Source organism: Arctopsyche grandis, chromosome 11 (genome assembly GCF_051622035.1).
Source record: "Arctopsyche grandis isolate Sample6627 chromosome 11, ASM5162203v2, whole genome shotgun sequence".
In the NCBI taxonomy this organism is placed as follows: Eukaryota; Metazoa; Arthropoda; class Insecta; order Trichoptera; family Hydropsychidae; genus Arctopsyche; species Arctopsyche grandis.
Genome location: NC_135365.1, coordinates 552542 through 572489, shown reverse-complemented (window position 1 = coordinate 572489; position 19948 = coordinate 552542). Strand labels below are relative to the sequence as shown.

Sequence of the window (19948 nt, the reverse complement as noted above, 5' to 3'; positions counted from 1 at the left end):
ATCATCTTTCCTGTTGTCCTGTTGTCAGAAATCTTCTGTATTTATTTTATGTACAATTTGTAAAAATTATGTACAAATCTAAAATCTATAGATGTCTCAATGGATTAATTTTGTAATTAATTAATTGTTATTTCGTGTTCTTCAGCTTCTGGAAATACAGTGATTTATGAAATAATAAAATGCTGCATTGTTTGTAATTAATTGTCCAGGAAGGCGCATTGAGGTCTTCTTGTCAAGCCTTGGTATATACATATGTATCTATGTAAAAATAAATAAAATAAACTTGGGAAATGATTCATCCAGACAGTTGTATAGATTTTATGTTTCTTATTACGCTGTAAATGTTAAATATGGATATGATTCATTGAAAGTATGAAGTTTCTGCACTATTGAAGGTATATAGTCTATGTATTAAGTCCCAGGGTATTATTTTTGAATTGCTTAAATATAGCTTTTTATTCATGCAAACACGCTTTTGCATGAATTTATCTCTTTTTAATATCAATGTACAGCAGTGACCCAAAAGAAAATCACAACGTTACACTCAAGTTGGTATGTATGGATGTAAATACCAATGGTGCAGTTATCCTACATGTAAATAGACTACAAAGTTCAAACCGTGAAACCTTATTTTGAAAGTTGACATACAAAGCGGTCTAATAGGTAGCTAATTTAAAACGAAGCACTCGTGGGTGTCGTAACAACTTACTATTGTTTTGCTTTCGTAATCCTCTTGTAAGATTACACCGGACTTATCAACACCTGTGTGGGGATCCTCGATAAACGTGCTGGTAAGCAGATTTCGCAAAACTGTTGAATCGACACCTACCAATTTAATTGAATCCTTACAAAAGTGTTCTGTAAGTATCTACACTGCGATCAAAATTCCATCATACATATACATATGTGTTACAAATTTTAAACGATCTCACTAGTTAGGCGTGTATCGTATATGTGAGTATTACTCAAAGAGTTACAAAGTAATATAAAGGGCTTGAAAGTGTTTTTTTATTCAAATTATCCTCAATAAAAGTTCGCTTCATAATACCAAGAAACAGTTCAAGCCAATGCACTTTCAAGTATACGTTTGGGTTTACGACACTTTAATCGTTTCTTGGTATACTGGAATTGATCGCCAACATAAAATTAAAGATTTGGATTGAAAGGCTTTAAACATATTGAGTGCAATTAAACTTTCCAATATTCACATTGCTTCTCAAATATACCTCAAATATTTTATCGCATTGTCTTTTGCGTTTAAATAATTAAAAAAAACCCACTAGTGTATTTAACCAGTAACAGGGACTAGTGGTTAGCATATCTTGCTATGAACAGTGTGGTTACGGGTTCAAATCCCGCTGATTTTACAAGTTTTTACAAGCCTTCTATGTTTGCCTTCGCACGTTCGTCTTACAACATTTGGATTTGATATCCTACATTCTTCCGATCGTTTTGAAACTTTGCCATTTTGCGTGGTTTGGTCAACAATATATATATTCAAATCAAATCCGCAGTACGATGGTGAAAAATAATCGTAATAGACAAGTTTAAAAAATGCTACAATTTTGACCAGCACGACGTCTAATTTATTTATTTATTTATTTATTTGGAAAATTTACAGTTTATTAAGTTACATAGATTGATAGTAAAAAAACATAATTATGTTAAGTAAACCATTAATAATTTTCACATATAGGTAAAAAAAAGAAAAATGATAATAGAGTAAGATAGCTAATGGTAAGTTGCTGTATTTATTTGCCTTTCCGCTACTCTCTCGCTTTGTCAGATTTTAATTGTTGTTTAAACGCCTATAACTTTTTCTTTTTCACACCATATCTTATAAAATTTACATTATAAGTTCTCATTATCTCTCATATATACTTTCTATGTACTTCACTTATAGGTTATATAATGAATGTTAAAATTTTTATATTATAATGGTGATTCAATATGCTTGTTATGGCCAAATACGTCAGGCTCATCTGTCATTGTGACATTTGTGATACTGATATCTCGCTGTACGAATTCATTAATCTTTTTGTTTTCTTTTTTCTGATTTTCATTGAAACGGTTCCTGCAAAATTGACTTTTTTTCGAAAACCTTGAGTTATTCAGCGTCTCAAGGTTCGCCAGGTTGTATATAAAATGCTGCAAAAATTTCTCTCCATATATGATAATCTTATAAAAATTCGTATTATATAAATGCTTATTGATCTTATTATATACGATGTTTGCAATGCACTTTGCAATGTTTGCCCATATATGTCATATACATATTGTAATGTAAAATATATAATAATTATGTATTAATATATAATTTGGTGCGTTTCTTGATCTGTATAGGTACAGTCATCGCATTGAGGCGATATGTCAGACGAGTGTACATGCCTAATTGAATAAATAAAATAAATAAATAAATTCGTTCAATTTATGAATACCCATCTCCACTCCAAATACATAAAAGATTGGCTCGATAGAATCGCGTACCGGTCTTTACTTTTTAGACGAGTGGGGCTAGGTCTTTATACATGGAATAACCTCTGACTTTTACAAGCAACTTCGTCCACAGATAAGGACCGTTATATATACAAATCCAAATATACAATATTTGATTCAATTGTTCAATATATATATATACATAATAGAAAACCGTTTTCAATAGACACTTCCCGTTGCAGATATTAAATTTAACACCCTCAAAGATCGAACATAGTTGTAGACCCAAAACATTGCTAGAATTTTGAGGGTTATCTCGAGTCTAAACACGTCGCTAAACAACCCTTAAACGCGCGTTGATCAATATTCAAAGACAGTTGCCTCGTCTTATCTGGCAAAATAGTTGCGTAAGGGAAATATAATAGAATTAATTAATGCCTACGTTTCCTTGCCGTTTCCACTGATAACGCTCGGCCGTTTAGATTATATTATATAATAGTGTACAACAATATATACCAATAATTCATAACCGTAGGATTTCATTTACGAATGTGAATTTTTGATCTCATTTTTTTGACCTTACCACGTGTCCTATTCGATTAAATTTGACTAAACTTACTGTCGAGCCACTTGGAGTCATACTTGATGGTCCTTTTGTAGTTGTGCCACTTTTTGCCGGTATTCAGATCGTACAGGTCTGTTCGGAAGATGACCGGATCTGCGTGGGTGAATTCCGCGTTAGTTCCGGCGTACAGAGCCGGAAGTTCTCCAGGATTTCCATGCGATACCCAAACAGCCGTGGAATTGTCTGCTGGGTCGTAAGGGCACTTTGCGATGCCCATACCAACTCCTGGTATGTACTCGTGTCTCGGGAGATGTGTCAAATTCAACTGAAATTTAAGGAATTGCATTGAAAAGAAGGTTTTTAACTAATTTATTACTTTAACAATAGATTTAGTGATGATGCGACATAGTTTTGTGATGATTAGACTCCGGACCCAAAGCGCGCCGTTTATTGTTCAATTGTTGTAAATGCTTTGTTAAAGGTTCGCCGAACCTTTATTTTTGCACTTTAGCTTTGTAAATAGAGCCAAACCGCCCCGATTCCTGGAAAAAGCACGCTCTCTACCCGTAGTCTAGTGATGATGCAAAAATTCGATTAACTGAACCGGAAGTAGTACTTCTACTCTAGAGAATCGAGGCTTTTTTTATGTTTTTCTCAGAAATATTTTGGTTTATTGAATTGAAATTTCATATCTAAAAGTTTAAGCTTAATACCATCCTTCAGCATCCGTCAACCGGTAGTGGCGGTTTACTCTTGTTCAATTTTTATTCCACTATTTTTTTCGACCCTTTTAACATGTTTGCTATTCACGAAAAAAATCCAGTATAAAATTATTGTATCGATGTGATGAAAATAAAAAAAAAATCAATAAATTTAATAAACCGAAAGTGGGATTTTTTCCTATTAGAAAAGTAAAAAAAAATGTGACCACGATTCTTTCCACACCCCTGAACGTATCAAGCTAAAAATTTATATTCGTATTCTTTATGTACTAACTTAGAGCTGATAAGGTTTTGGTCAGAATTCGTAAACCAGAAGTAGTATTTTTTTATAAACAATATTTGACCTTTTTAATTATTTTTATTTTCTTGATATTTAATGTGTATAATAATTATAGTGATTTTAAGTAATAAAAAAATCGAACAAAATCCGACAACCGGAAGTAGAATTTTTGTCTTGTGTAACATTTACCTACATTTGCACTCAATTTGCGAAAATGCTTTCATAACCGGTACGTGTGAATGTTAAATTATCGAATTTTGTTTTCTGATCTTCTTATATTCCTCAAATACATGGATAATGTCATGGGTTATGTTCCGACTTTTGTAATGACGTGTGGCAAACAGTCTTATTAACTGATTGTCGATTGGCATTATTGACGAGTTGGCATTAGTGTCGGCCCAAGCGGAAATACGCGACGGTCGACAGAGTTCGAGCAGACGGCGTACGGACAACTTGTGTTCCGTACGCTCCGCTGAACCACCACGTGCAAATTTTACATTTCAATAAACTACATCAAACCATTATCGAAGTCTTTTCCATGATGGTCACTTCGAACCGGACACCAGTAACCTAGGCCACAACACCAAACGGACAAACCAATAGGAAAAAACGTGGTCGAGAAAAAATGGATGTCAATTAAGAAATCGGTATCGTTCCTTTGTTACCATCCATACCTTTCCAATACTAATAACATGTTTGCTTCTATTTCAGCAATATATTGATTGATGTACAGAGGTACATGACCGCGTGATTGACGCAGAAAATATATAAATAAAAACATAACCTACAAAGACGCATGGGACACAGAGGTAATCCAAAATTATCGGAACGATCACATAAACATCGTAAAGGATATTCAAGTAAGTGAATGTATTCAATCTCAGGCAATCTGTTCAAAAGGCAATCATGTGGGTAGGTCAGTTTTAAAATATGTTTTAAAGTATAACAATTAATTAACGCGATTGTATAAAATAATATCGCGCTACGAAGGAATGTTTCATCGGTCGCATCGAATTTCGTATTAAAAGTGTAAAATCAGATGTAGTGTAAAATTAGCAAAGCACGTGGAGAATTATACTTGTAGCCCCAAAGTGGATTAAATCAAGTACATACCGGTATATTCATATCGGTAGATCTTTGTTTCTTAATGTGTGTAGAAACACCCTCCCCCCCCCCCCTTCCACGATAAATGTGGAATTATACTTGTAGCCCCAAAGTGGCTTAAACCAAGTACATACCGGTATATTCATAGCGGTAGATCTTTGTTTCTTAATGTGTGTAGAAACACCCTCCCCCCCCCCCCTTCCACGATAAATGTGGAATTATACTTGTAGCCCCAAAGTGGCTTAAACCAAGTACATACCGGTATATTCATATCGGTAGATCTTTGTTTCTTAATGTGTGTAGAAACACCCTCCCCCCCCCCCCCTTCCACGATAAATGTGGAATTACACTTGTAGCCCCAAAGTGGATTAAATCAAGTACATACCGGCATATTCATACATCGGTAGATCTCTTTGTTTCATAATGTGTGATGAAACAGTGGTGATTTAAAATAAATCACAAGACTTGTAGCCCCAAAGTGGTTTAAATCAAGCACCCACCAATTTAGGGTTGTAATTTCTTCCAAAATATGTTGGATAGATTCTGGTGATAATAGTTAAAGTAGAATATTAAGATTCACGGTTAATCATTGAATATTATTACCTTATCTCTACGAATAGTTCAATTGACAGCTATAGTAGAGAACAACTGTATTTATGAGACGAAATAGTGCAACTTTCTGAAACAAATGTCAAGTGCTGAAAACGAGGAAATAGAAGCTTCGACTTCCAAGTCGCATAAAGGTCGAAATCCAACTAGGGACGTAGAACCTATTAGAGACAGGTCAAGCTCTAGAATACATCAGACTCGAAGTCAGACTCAATCGATAGAAATATTAGCGAAGGAAAATAAAGTAGAAGTCATAATGACGTCAATAGAATTAAGGTATTCAGGCGCGGTACAAAGACTAAAAGGAAAAATAGATAAATCCTCCGAATTAGATGAAGGACAGTATCAAACCATTAAAGAAGCATACGATTATGTCCGAAAACTCCATTACGAGTATTTAGATAACCTTACAGACATACCGAAAGCGGCCAAAATAGACGAAGAGTACGATGCAATTACAATAACAGTTAAAAATCTTAAAGCAGCATTAGATTGCCAATCCTTTCAAGATAGTAAACTAAAGGTAGAGCAAGCAACAATTAAATTTGCTAGAGATAAGTTACCGACGTTAACCATTCCCACATTTCAGGGAGATCCATCTGAATGGCAATCGTTTCAACAAGCTTTTAAGAATATAATAGGAAACAAAACGGAATATTCGAATGTCACGAAATTGCAATATTTGCATCAATCCTTAATCGGTCCCGCTTTGGCAGCTGTATCAGGTTTAGATATTAGCTCAGACAATTACGAAATAGCTTGGAGTATTTTAGACAAGCAATATAATTTACCAAGACTTAATCTCAAAACTAGGATTAATTCACTTTGTGACTTAAAATTAATCACAAGAGAATCACATATCGAATTGAGAAATCTATTGAATCAGGTAACAGTGTGTATTAAAAACATTGAATCGTTGGGTTACGCGAGAGAAATTTTAGATCCATGGGTAACATGTTTAGTTCTAAGGAAATTACCTTTTAATATAGTAAGAGACTGGGAAATATCGCTGGTTAGCAGAGAAATGCCACCATATGAAAGTTTAGAGACATTCTTGCAGAATAGATGTAATGTATTACAATCTACTGCATCTGTAACTACGGTGAAGGAATTCCCTCATAGTCGTCAAAGAATCATGAGAACTCATGTCGCGAACAAAAACCCATCAAGTAAGGTAAACGCATGCGCATTCTGTCGAAATAATCATTTCATAGGCAAATGTGATAAATTCAAAGCAAAATCCAGTATGGAAAGAAATGAATTCGTTAAATCTAATAACATGTGTTTTAAATGTTTAAATTCATCGCATAAGATAACAAATTGCAAGTCTAACTATAATTGCTTAAGGTGCAAACAAAACCATCACACTTTGTTGCATCAGGACGATACATTTAGTTCCAATAATACGGGAAGGAAGTCAATTAATGCTCATTCTACTCATTTCTCTCAAAGGGAGATAATTTTACCGACGGTACAAGTAGACATTATAACGTCCAATGGAACGGTCGTTAAGGGTCGCACATTATTAGATTCCGGCTCACAAGTCAACTATGTTACCACATCTTTCGCTAAGAAGAATAACTTCAAGTTAGAGAAAATCTCTCAAAAAATTGTAGGTATCGCTAATCAAGAAAGTAGCATTCGTCACATCACCAAGGTGACCATAAGGTCTTCAACCACTAATTACTCAACCAAAGTGTTGTGTTTGGTATTACCAGAAATTACTGGCGAAATTCCAACTGTGAAACTGGATCAACAGTTAATTTCAATACCAGCGGGAATCAAGTTATCAGATCCCCTTTGGAATAAACCGACGCCAATCGATTTCTTGCTCGGCGCCGAGATTTGCGTTCATGCTATGAAAGCAGGAACCATCCAGTTAGGAAAAGGTATGCCTATCTTAAAGGATACCGAATTCGGATGGACAATAGTTGGTCCATATCCCGAAGTAAATAATGCTCCAGGGAAGAGCCACATAGGCTTAAGTCAATTAGACAGTCACATTCAAAACTTTTGGATGATCGACCAGGTTCCTATGGTAAAACATCAATCTCTTGAGGAGAAAAGATGTGAGGAACATTTCCAAGCACACACATCACGAGATAAAAACGGTAGATTTTGTGTAGCTTTACCATATAAAAATTCCCCGGTAGTATTAGGAAGTTCATTACACATTGCGGAGAAAAGACACAAAACTTTGGAAAGACGTTTTTTAGCCAATAATAATTTAAAAATGGAATACAATAAAGTTTTAGAAGAGTACATAAATTTAGGACATATGTCAGAGTGTGAACCTCCGGAGGCACATGAGGTTCATTGTTATTTACCTCATCACGTCGTGGTTAAGGAGTCTAGCCTTACCACTAAATATCGTGTAGTTTTTGATGCGTCCGCAAAGACAACGTCTAATATCTCACTAAATAATATTTTGATGGTGGGACCTAATGTCCAATCAGATTTGTTAAGTTTACTACTCAACTTTCGACTCCATAAATACGTGATTACTGCGGATATTAAGCAGATGTACCGACAGATTCAAATAGCAGAGAAAAATAAAAATGTACAACGAATCATTTGGCGAACAGATCCCCAGAGTAAATTCAAGCATTACAAGCTTAATACAGTAACATTCGGAACTGCTTCAGCCCCATTTTTAGCTACTAGATGTCTAAATCAGTTAGCAGAGGAGAATAGAAACAAATATCCCATCGCTAGTAAAGTGATCGAACGTGATTTTTATGTTGATGATTTGCTCACGGGAACTAATACTATTGAAGCTGGTAAATTATTAAAGGTTCAACTGGAAACCATATTATCATCAGCCGGTATGCCCTTAAGCAAATGGACATCGAACAACTCCGATATAATCACGGATGTTAAAGCTGACGATTGTTCAGATTTTAACTTCTCTAACGAATCACACAAAACTTTAGGTTTATTTTGGAAACCGCGGGAAGACGTTTTTGTATTTAAGGTTCAAACCGAAGTCGAGACTGAAAATATAACAAAAAGAAACTTTTTATCAGTAATTAGTCAGATCTTCGACCCATTAGGACTATTATCTCCATTGTTAATTAATTATAAGATATTAATGCAATCTGTCTGGCAACAAACCATTGGTTGGGATGAATTCATTCCTCAGACAATCTTCAAAAAATGGAAAGATTGTCAATTATCCAATACAGTCATGAAACTTTATAAAATTCCTAGATTGATAATACTAAATAATGTCATTAATATACAGGCACACGGATTTTGTGACGCATCCGAGAAAGCTTATGGTGCTTGTATTTATGTAAAATGTACTGATCAATTGGGAAATTCCAAATGTCATCTTGTGTGTTCTCGTTCGAGAGTCGCTCCGCTCAGTTTTGTAACTATTCCGCGTTTAGAGCTGTGCTCCGCTATGTTATTATCAAAGTTAATGAAGTCAACAATAGACCAATTAACAATTCATATTAATGAAAAATATTATTGGACGGATTCAACCGTCGCATTGCATTGGATTAGAGGAGAGTCATGTAAATGGACCACCTTCGTTGCCAATCGAGTGGCCGAAATCCAATCAATATCTCAACCCATTGAGTGGTACCATGTCTCCTCTACAGACAATCCAGCAGATTTAATTTCTCGAGGGACTCAACCATCAGAATTAAATCATAATTCGTTATGGTGGGACGGCCCTAGTTGGTTGAAATTAGACGAATCACGATGGCCTCGAAGACCTCCTGAGATCACAATAGATCTTCCAGAGAGAAGGGTAGTCACTAACGCTACCCTTGTGAGGGAAAATAATTGGATAGATAAACATTCTCATCTTCCAAGACTCCTTCGAGTTTTATCATATGTTCGTCGGCCACTAAGGAATAAACAATTAAACGTTAAAGAAAATAACGAACCGTCCGCTTTAGAATTAAAAGATGCTTTAAATAATTTGATAAGGTTATCGCAAATGGAATCATTTCCATTGGAATATCGTTTGCTGAGCAAGGGACATCCAATTCCCAGTAGCAGTAAATTAGCTAAATTGTCCCCTCTATTCCACGAGAATTTAATTTGTGTTGGAAGTAGACTTCCTCTGGGAACAACTCTATCAACGTCACCCATTATCTTGTCAAATAAGCATAAACTTACACACATGATTGTCCGAGATGCGCACTTGAAATATATTCACTTGGGTACTCAAGCCTTACTGTCGTTATTGCGGCAGACCTATTGGCCATTGGCCGGACATAATACTGTCAAAGGAGTGGTGCGTTCATGTGTCATTTGTTTCAGAAATAAACCACTGTCACACAATAGATTAATGGGATTACTCCCGCTTGAACGTACCACTGCGAATTTTCCTTTCAGTCATGTGGGGATAGATTTCGCAGGACCTTTTCCTGTGAAGAGTGGTTGCAATAAGAATTCTAAGATAATTAAGGGTTACGTTTGTGTCTTTGTGTGTTTTTCCAGTAAGGCAGTTCACTTGGAACTTGTCGGAGACTTAACGAGTTCAAATTTCTTAAATTGTTTAAGAAGATTCGTAGCCAGACGTGGCAGGCCCAATACGATATATTCCGACAATGCTACTAATTTTGTCGGTGCAAGTCGTGAACTCGTTAATTTAGTAAAATTAATTTACGAACGTCCTCATGAGGAGAAGCTACTACGGTATGTAGCCTCCGAAGGGATTCGTTGGAAGTTTAACCCGCCAAGGGCGCCTCACATGGGAGGGCTGTGGGAAGCAGCGGTTAAATCCATGAAGATTCATTTAAACAAGGTGTTAAAGGCCACCACCTTAAATTTCGAATCATTTTGTACGGTATTGACTCAAATAGAAGCTTGCATGAATTCCCGTCCTCTTAGTCCCTTGTCTTCGGATCCACTAGACCTTTTACCCCTCACACCTGGACATTTCTTAATTGGCAGATCCTTACTCGCTCTTCCAATGGAGGTTAAATATAACACTAATGTCCATGCCAATCTGCTTCAGATACAATTGACCACAGCAGCATTTTGGAAACGTTGGTCGGCGGAATATTTACATTCTTTGCAGTTACGACACAAATGGAAGAAGGACTCGAGCAACAATCTGAGTGTGGGTCAAATGGTTCTGTTAAAGGAGGAACACATGCTGCCAACCCGATGGGTCTTGGGTCGAGTCACTAAATTGTATCCCGGACCAGATGGCAGAGTTCGAGTCGTCGACGTCTTTACTGCCAGCGGAGAGTTTCGTCGGTCCAGTCATCTAGTGGCGCCATTGCCGATTCTACCACAAGGACCACTTGACAGGAAGGAAGATCAGCAAGAGGGAGGAGAAACAGCAGCTTCAATTCCGTCAACTTCGGTAGCTTAGTTTAACCCGAAGACACTACCCCCAACTCATATTACTTATTAGATGTAATCATGAGTTTAAATCATTCAATGTTAATAGTAGTACTCCGTAATTCACTTTAATTGTGTTGTGTGTATAATTTAAGCTATTTTCATTTTAACATTCGGCAGTATATATCTCCGAATTTAATCTAATCATTTTGTCTTTATAATATAAGACTTGTCTCATGTCATCACTCGGAAGGATTATATCCGAGTTTAAAATAAACTGTTCAAATTTGACAGTTAAAATTAGATTCATGATTTGTTAATGTTAGTCTCCAAGCCACACTTAATGGAGCATCTTAAATTATTTCATGTCTACTTAATTATAACCTGCCGGGAGTCATCCGCAGGTCTTATGTTTCTTGTTATGAAAACATAAGTTAACTCTTACTGTTTATAGTATTTATGTGAATCATAGAATAAGTAAATATTATAATACTGAACATTTCGATGTTTAACGTAGAGACATCTATAATCATAGTTCGCCTTCATTTCCTGCTTGTAGGAATGAATGAATGACTTTCCAATTTACTTTTAATTTAGCAATGTTTGTGCTACTTGTTGATGAAATCAAGTTAACTTAGGAGCATTACACTCACTAATCAAGTTTAGTTGATCGGTAATAGCTGATCTGTCTTGACAACTGTAACAGTGTCAACATTGTATTGTCTAAGTTAACATCAAGATGAGGAATGCTTAAGTTTTAAACCATATACAGTCCACTCTCTCTTCTTTAAAGTAAACTTATCTTGTAATGCTTATTCACAGCTTCAAAGGAGATTTCAAAAATTTTAATGTAAATAGAAACAACATTCACCAGAGGTATACCTATAAGTTGAAATATTACTGAACCAATAAATTGATTTTATCCTCACACTGGATGAGGCAAAGGTTTCATTATTCACCCTCTATTTAATTATTTTAAGAGCTATGATTTATTGTAAACGACTCGTCAGTAATGCTGTAACTCTGTAGAATAACTGTATTGTTCAACAGTTTTCCTATGTGGGACTATGTTCCGACTTTTGTAATGACGTGTGGCAAACAGTCTTATTAACTGATTGTCGATTGGCATTATTGACGAGTTGGCATTAGTGTCGGCCCAAGCGGAAATACGCGACGGTCGACAGAGTTCGAGCAGACGGCGTACGGACAGCTTGTGTTCCGTACGCTCCGCTGAACCACCACGTGCAAATTTTACATTTCAATAAACTACATCAAACCATTATCGAAGTCTTTTCCAGGTTAGTTACATCTGAATTTTTATATCGTGTCCATGAATTCGCACCAAACATGTTCAATTCGGTTAAAGAGAACTTTGGTCTGTTGTGAAATTTTGCGAATATTCTTTTCATATGAACAGGCCATATCTTTAAGTGTCAAGTGTGTGGTCAAGCCGAGTTTGATATTCCGCTTGTTAATATTATATATGGACTCGAACATGTATACATACACAGATATAGTCTATACAACTGGAAAAGACTTCGATAATGGTTTGATGTAGTTTATTGAAATGTAAAATTTGCACGTGGTGGTTCAGCGGAGCGTACGGAACACAAGTTGTCCGAACGCCGTCTGCTCGAACTCTGTCGACCGTCGCGTATTTCCGCTTGGGCCGACACTAATGCCAACTCGTCAATAATGCCAATCGACAATCAGTTAATAAGACTGTTTGCCACACGTCATTACAAAAGTCGGAACATAGTCCCACATAGGAAAACTGTTGAACAATACAGTTATTCTACAGAGTTACAGCATTACTGACGAGTCGTTTACAATAAATCATAGCTCTTAAAATAATTAAAATAGAGGGTGAATAATGAAACCTTTGCCTCATCCAGTGTGAGGATAAAATCAATTTATTGGTTCAGTAATATTTCAACTTATAGGTATACCTCTGGTGAATGTTGTTTCTATTTACATTAAAATTTTTGAAATCTCCTTTGAAGCTGTGAATAAGCATTACAAGATAAGTTTACTTTAAAGAAGAGAGAGTGGACTGTATATGGTTTAAAACTTAAGCATTCCTCATCTTGATGTTAACTTAGACAATACAATGTTGACACTGTTACAGTTGTCAAGACAGATCAGCTATTACCGATCAACTAAACTTAATTAGTGAGTGTAATGCTCCTAAGTTAACTTGATTTCATCAACAAGTAGCACAAACATTGCTAAATTAAAAGTAAATTGGAAAGTCATTCATTCATTCCTACAAGCAGGAAATGAAGGCGAACTATGATTATAGATGTCTCTACGTTAAACATCGAAATGTTCAGTATTATAATATTTACTTATTCTATGATTCACATAAATACTATAAACAGTAAGAGTTAACTTATGTTTTCATAACAAGAAACATAAGACCTGCGGATGACTCCCGGCAGGTTATAATTAAGTAGACATGAAATAATTTAAGATGCTCCATTAAGTGTGGCTTGGAGACTAACATTAACAAATCATGAATCTAATTTTAACTGTCAAATTTGAACAGTTTATTTTAAACTCGGATATAATCCTTCCGAGTGATGACATGAGACAAGTCTTATATTATAAAGACAAAATGATTAGATTAAATTCGGAGATATATACTGCCGAATGTTAAAATGAAAATAGCTTAAATTATACACACAACACAATTAAAGTGAATTACGGAGTACTACTATTAACATTGAATGATTTAAACTCATGATTACATCTAATAAGTAATATGAGTTGGGGGTAGTGTCTTCGGGTTAAACTAAGCTACCGAAGTTGACGGAATTGAAGCTGCTGTTTCTCCTCCCTCTTGCTGATCTTCCTTCCTGTCAAGTGGTCCTTGTGGTAGAATCGGCAATGGCGCCACTAGATGACTGGACCGACGAAACTCTCCGCTGGCAGTAAAGACGTCGACGACTCGAACTCTGCCATCTGGTCCGGGATACAATTTAGTGACTCGACCCAAGACCCATCGGGTTGGCAGCATGTGTTCCTCCTTTAACAGGACCATTTGACCCACACTCAGATTGTTGCTCGAGTCCTTCTTCCATTTGTGTCGTAACTGCAAAGAATGTAAATATTCCGCCGACCAACGTTTCCAAAATGCTGCTGTGGTCAATTGTATCTGAAGCAGATTGGCATGGACATTAGTGTTATATTTAACCTCCATTGGAAGAGCGAGTAAGGATCTGCCAATTAAGAAATGTCCAGGTGTGAGGGGTAAAAGGTCTAGTGGATCCGAAGACAAGGGACTAAGAGGACGGGAATTCATGCAAGCTTCTATTTGAGTCAATACCGTACAAAATGATTCGAAATTTAAGGTGGTGGCCTTTAACACCTTGTTTAAATGAATCTTCATGGATTTAACCGCTGCTTCCCACAGCCCTCCCATGTGAGGCGCCCTTGGCGGGTTAAACTTCCAACGAATCCCTTCGGAGGCTACATACCGTAGTAGCTTCTCCTCATGAGGACGTTCGTAAATTAATTTTACTAAATTAACGAGTTCACGACTTGCACCGACAAAATTAGTAGCATTGTCGGAATATATCGTATTGGGCCTGCCACGTCTGGCTACGAATCTTCTTAAACAATTTAAGAAATTTGAACTCGTTAAGTCTCCGACAAGTTCCAAGTGAACTGCCTTACTGGAAAAACACACAAAGACACAAACGTAACCCTTAATTATCTTAGAATTCTTATTGCAACCACTCTTCACAGGAAAAGGTCCTGCGAAATCTATCCCCACATGACTGAAAGGAAAATTCGCAGTGGTACGTTCAAGCGGGAGCAATCCCATTAATCTATTGTGTGACAGTGGTTTATTTCTGAAACAAATGACACATGAACGCACCACTCCTTTGACAGTATTATGTCCGGCCAATGGCCAATAGGTCTGCCGCAATAACGACAGTAAGGCTTGAGTACCCAAGTGAATATATTTCAAGTGCGCATCTCGGACAATCATGTGTGTAAGTTTATGCTTATTTGACAAGATAATGGGTGACGTTGATAGAGTTGTTCCCAGAGGAAGTCTACTTCCAACACAAATTAAATTCTCATGGAATAGAGGGGACAATTTAGCTAATTTACTGCTACTGGGAATTGGATGTCCCTTGCTCAGCAAACGATATTCCAATGGAAATGATTCCATTTGCGATAACCTTATCAAATTATTTAAAGCATCCTTTAATTCTAAAGCGGACGGTTCGTTATTTTCTTTAACGTTTAATTGTTTATTCCTTAGTGGCCGACGAACATATGATAAAACTCGAAGGAGTCTTGGAAGATGAGAATGTTTATCTATCCAATTATTTTCCCTCACAAGGGTAGCGTTAGTGACTACCCTTCTCTCTGGAAGATCTATTGTGATCTCAGGAGGTCTTCGAGGCCATCGTGATTCGTCTAATTTCAACCAACTAGGGCCGTCCCACCATAACGAATTATGATTTAATTCTGATGGTTGAGTCCCTCGAGAAATTAAATCTGCTGGATTGTCTGTAGAGGAGACATGGTACCACTCAATGGGTTGAGATATTGATTGGATTTCGGCCACTCGATTGGCAACGAAGGTGGTCCATTTACATGACTCTCCTCTAATCCAATGCAATGCGACGGTTGAATCCGTCCAATAATATTTTTCATTAATATGAATTGTTAATTGGTCTATTGTTGACTTCATTAACTTTGATAATAACATAGCGGAGCACAGCTCTAAACGCGGAATAGTTACAAAACTGAGCGGAGCGACTCTCGAACGAGAACACACAAGATGACATTTGGAATTTCCCAATTGATCAGTACATTTTACATAAATACAAGCACCATAAGCTTTCTCGGATGCGTCACAAAATCCGTGTGCCTGTATATTAATGACATTATTTAGTATTATCAATCTAGGAATTTTATAAAGTTTCATGACTGTATTGGATAATTGACAATCTTTCCATTTTTTGAAGATTGTCTGAGGAATGAATTCATCCCAACCAATGGTTTGTTGCCAGACAGATTGCATTAATATCTTATAATTAATTAACAATGGAGATAATAGTCCTAATGGGTCGAAGATCTGACTAATTACTGATAAAAAGTTTCTTTTTGTTATATTTTCAGTCTCGACTTCGGTTTGAACCTTAAATACAAAAACGTCTTCCCGCGGTTTCCAAAATAAACCTAAAGTTTTGTGTGATTCGTTAGAGAAGTTAAAATCTGAACAATCGTCAGCTTTAACATCCGTGATTATATCGGAGTTGTTCGATGTCCATTTGCTTAAGGGCATACCGGCTGATAATAATATGGTTTCCAGTTGAACCTTTAATAATTTACCAGCTTCAATAGTATTAGTTCCCGTGAGCAAATCATCAACATAAAAATCACGTTCGATCACTTTACTAGCGATGGGATATTTGTTTCTATTCTCCTCTGCTAACTGATTTAGACATCTAGTAGCTAAAAATGGGGCTGAAGCAGTTCCGAATGTTACTGTATTAAGCTTGTAATGCTTGAATTTACTCTGGGGATCTGTTCGCCAAATGATTCGTTGTACATTTTTATTTTTCTCTGCTATTTGAATCTGTCGGTACATCTGCTTAATATCCGCAGTAATCACGTATTTATGGAGTCGAAAGTTGAGTAGTAAACTTAACAAATCTGATTGGACATTAGGTCCCACCATCAAAATATTATTTAGTGAGATATTAGACGTTGTCTTTGCGGACGCATCAAAAACTACACGATATTTAGTGGTAAGGCTAGACTCCTTAACCACGACGTGATGAGGTAAATAACAATGAACCTCATGTGCCTCCGGAGGTTCACACTCTGACATATGTCCTAAATTTATGTACTCTTCTAAAACTTTATTGTATTCCATTTTTAAATTATTATTGGCTAAAAAACGTCTTTCCAAAGTTTTGTGTCTTTTCTCCGCAATGTGCAATGAACTTCCTAATACTACCGGGGAATTTTTATATGGTAAAGCTACACAAAATCTACCGTTTTTATCTCGTGATGTGTGTGCTTGGAAATGTTCCTCACATCTTTTCTCCTCAAGAGATTGATGCTTTACCATAGGAACCTGGTCTATCATCCAAAAGTTTTGAATGTGACTGTCTAATTGACTTAAGCCTATGTGGCTCTTCCCTGGAGCATTATTTACTTCGGGATATGGACCAACTATTGTCCATCCGAATTCGGTATCCTTTAAGATAGGCATACCTTTTCCTAACTGGATGGTTCCTGCTTTCATAGCATGAACGCAAATCTCGGCGCCGAGCAATAAATCGATTGGCGTCGGTTTATTCCAAAGGGGATCTGATAACTTGATTCCCGCTGGTATTGAAATTAACTGTTGATCCAGTTTCACAGTTGGAATTTCGCCAGTAATTTCTGGTAATACCAAACACAACACTTTGGTTGAGTAATTAGTGGTTGAAGACCTTATGGTCACCTTGGTGATGTGACGAATGCTACTTTCTTGATTAGCGATACCTACAATTTTTTGAGAGATTTTCTCTAATTTGAAGTTATTCTTCTTAGCGAAAGATGTGGTAACATAGTTGACTTGTGAGCCGGAATCTAATAATGTGCGACCCTTAACGACCGTTCCATTGGACGTTATAATGTCTACTTGTACCGTCGGTAAAATTATCTCCCTTTGAGAGAAATAAGTAGAATGAGCATTAATTGACTTCCTTCCCGTATTATTGGAACTAAATGTATCGTCCTGATGCAACAAAGTGTGATGGTTTTGTTTGCACCTTAAGCAATTATAGTTAGACTTGCAATTTGTTATCTTATGCGATGAATTTAAACATTTAAAACACATGTTATTAGATTTAACGAATTCATTTCTTTCCATACTGGATTTTGCTTTGAATTTATCACATTTGCCTATGAAATGATTATTTCGACAGAATGCGCATGCGTTTACCTTACTTGATGGGTTTTTGTTCGCGACATGAGTTCTCATGATTCTTTGACGACTATGAGGGAATTCCTTCACCGTAGTTACAGATGCAGTAGATTGTAATACATTACATCTATTCTGCAAGAATGTCTCTAAACTTTCATATGGTGGCATTTCTCTGCTAACCAGCGATATTTCCCAGTCTCTTACTATATTAAAAGGTAATTTCCTTATAACTAAACATGTTACCCATGGATCTAAAATTTCTCTCGCGTAACCCAACGATTCAATGTTTTTAATACACACTGTTACCTGATTCAATAGATTTCTCAATTCGATATGTGATTCTCTTGTGATTAATTTTAAGTCACAAAGTGAATTAATCCTAGTTTTGAGATTAAGTCTTGGTAAATTATATTGCTTGTCTAAAATACTCCAAGCTATTTCGTAATTGTCTGAGCTAATATCTAAACCTGATACAGCTGCCAAAGCGGGACCGATTAAGGATTGATGCAAATATTGCAATTTCGTGACATTCGAATATTCCGTTTTGTTTCCTATTATATTCTTAAAAGCTTGTTGAAACGATTGCCATTCAGATGGATCTCCCTGAAATGTGGGAATGGTTAACGTCGGTAACTTATCTCTAGCAAATTTAATTGTTGCTTGCTCTACCTTCAGTTTACAATCTTGAATGGATTGTCTCTCTAATGCTGCTTTAAGATTTTGAATTGTCATTGTGATTATGTAGAACTCTTCGTCTATTTGATCCGCCTGCTCTATATCTGTGATGTTGTCTAAATACTCATAATGGAGTTTTTGGAGATAGTCGTATGCTTTTTCAATAAATTGATACTGTCCTTCATTTATTTCGGAGATTCTGTCTATTTTCTCCTGTAGTCTTTTAAACGCGCCCGAATACCTTAATTCTATTGACGTCATTGTAACTTCTACTTTATTTTCTTTCGCTAATGTTTTTATCGATTGAGTCTGACTTCGAGTCTGATGTATTCTAGAGCTTGACCTGTCTCTAATAGGTTCTACGTCCCTAGTTGGATTTCGACCTTTATGCGACTGGGAAGTCGAAGCTTCTATTTCCTCGTTTTCAGCACTTGACATTTGTTTCAGAAAGTTGCACTATTTCGTCTCATAAATACAGTTATTCTCTACTATAGCTGTCAATTGAACTATTCGTAGAGATAAGGTAATAATATTCAATGATTCACCGTGAATCTTAATATTCTACTTTAACTATTATCACCAGAATCTATCCAACATATTTTGGAAGAAATAACAACCCTAAATTGGTGGGTGCTTGATTTAAACCACTTTGGGGCTACAAGTCTTGTGATTTATTTTAAATCACCACTGTTTCATCACACATTATGAAACAAAGAGATCTACCGATGTATGAATATGCCGGTATGTACTTGATTTAATCCACTTTGGGGCTACAAGTGTAATTCCACATTTATCGTGGAAGGGGGGGGGGGGGAGGGTGTTTCTACACACATTAAGAAACAAAGATCTACCGATATGAATATACCGGTATGTACTTGGTTTAAGCCACTTTGGGGCTACAAGTATAATTCCACATTTATCGTGGAAGGGGGGGGGGGGAGGGTGTTTCTACACACATTAAGAAACAAAGATCTACCGCTATGAATATACCGGTATGTACTTGGTTTAAGCCACTTTGGGGCTACAAGTATAATTCCACATTTATCGTGGAAGGGGGGGGGGGGAGGGTGTTTCTACACACATTAAGAAACAAAGATCTACCGATATGAATATACCGGTATGTACTTGATTTAATCCACTTTGGGGCTACAAGTATAATTCTCCACGTGCTTTGCTAATTTTACACTACATCTGATTTTACACTTTTAATACGAAATTCGATGCGACCGATGAAACATTCCTTCGTAGCGCGATATTATTTTATACAATCGCGTTAATTAATTGTTATACTTTAAAACATATTT

The 19948-nt window shown here is 36.3% G+C and overlaps 3 protein-coding genes across 3 annotated transcripts in view; 1 reads left to right on the top strand and 2 right to left on the bottom strand.

Annotated features, from left to right (window-relative positions):
- LOC143919058 (uncharacterized) overlaps positions 1 to 19082 on the bottom strand; it is a 67253-nt gene extending 48171 nt beyond the window's left edge. Inside the window, exon 1 of the mRNA XM_077441240.1 lies at positions 12554 to 19082. Within this exon, the coding sequence (XP_077297366.1) occupies positions 13821 to 19082 (5262 nt within the window). The 3' untranslated portion in view covers positions 12554 to 13820. The remainder of the gene's footprint in view (positions 1 to 12553) is intronic.
- The window catches only part of LOC143919074 (semaphorin-2A-like), a 401435-nt gene that overhangs the window by 5703 nt on the left and 375784 nt on the right, over positions 1 to 19948 (bottom strand). The window contains exon 5 of the mRNA XM_077441259.1: positions 3056 to 3326. Within this exon, the coding sequence (XP_077297385.1) occupies positions 3056 to 3326 (271 nt within the window). The remainder of the gene's footprint in view (positions 1 to 3055; positions 3327 to 19948) is intronic.
- On the top strand, positions 4712 to 12302 carry LOC143919060 (uncharacterized). The gene is made up of 2 exons (XM_077441242.1): positions 4712 to 5094; positions 5221 to 12302. Exon 2 carries the CDS (start codon positions 5796 to 5798, stop codon positions 11055 to 11057), a length of 5262 nt encoding a protein of 1753 aa, XP_077297368.1. The 5' UTR covers positions 4712 to 5094; positions 5221 to 5795; the 3' UTR covers positions 11058 to 12302.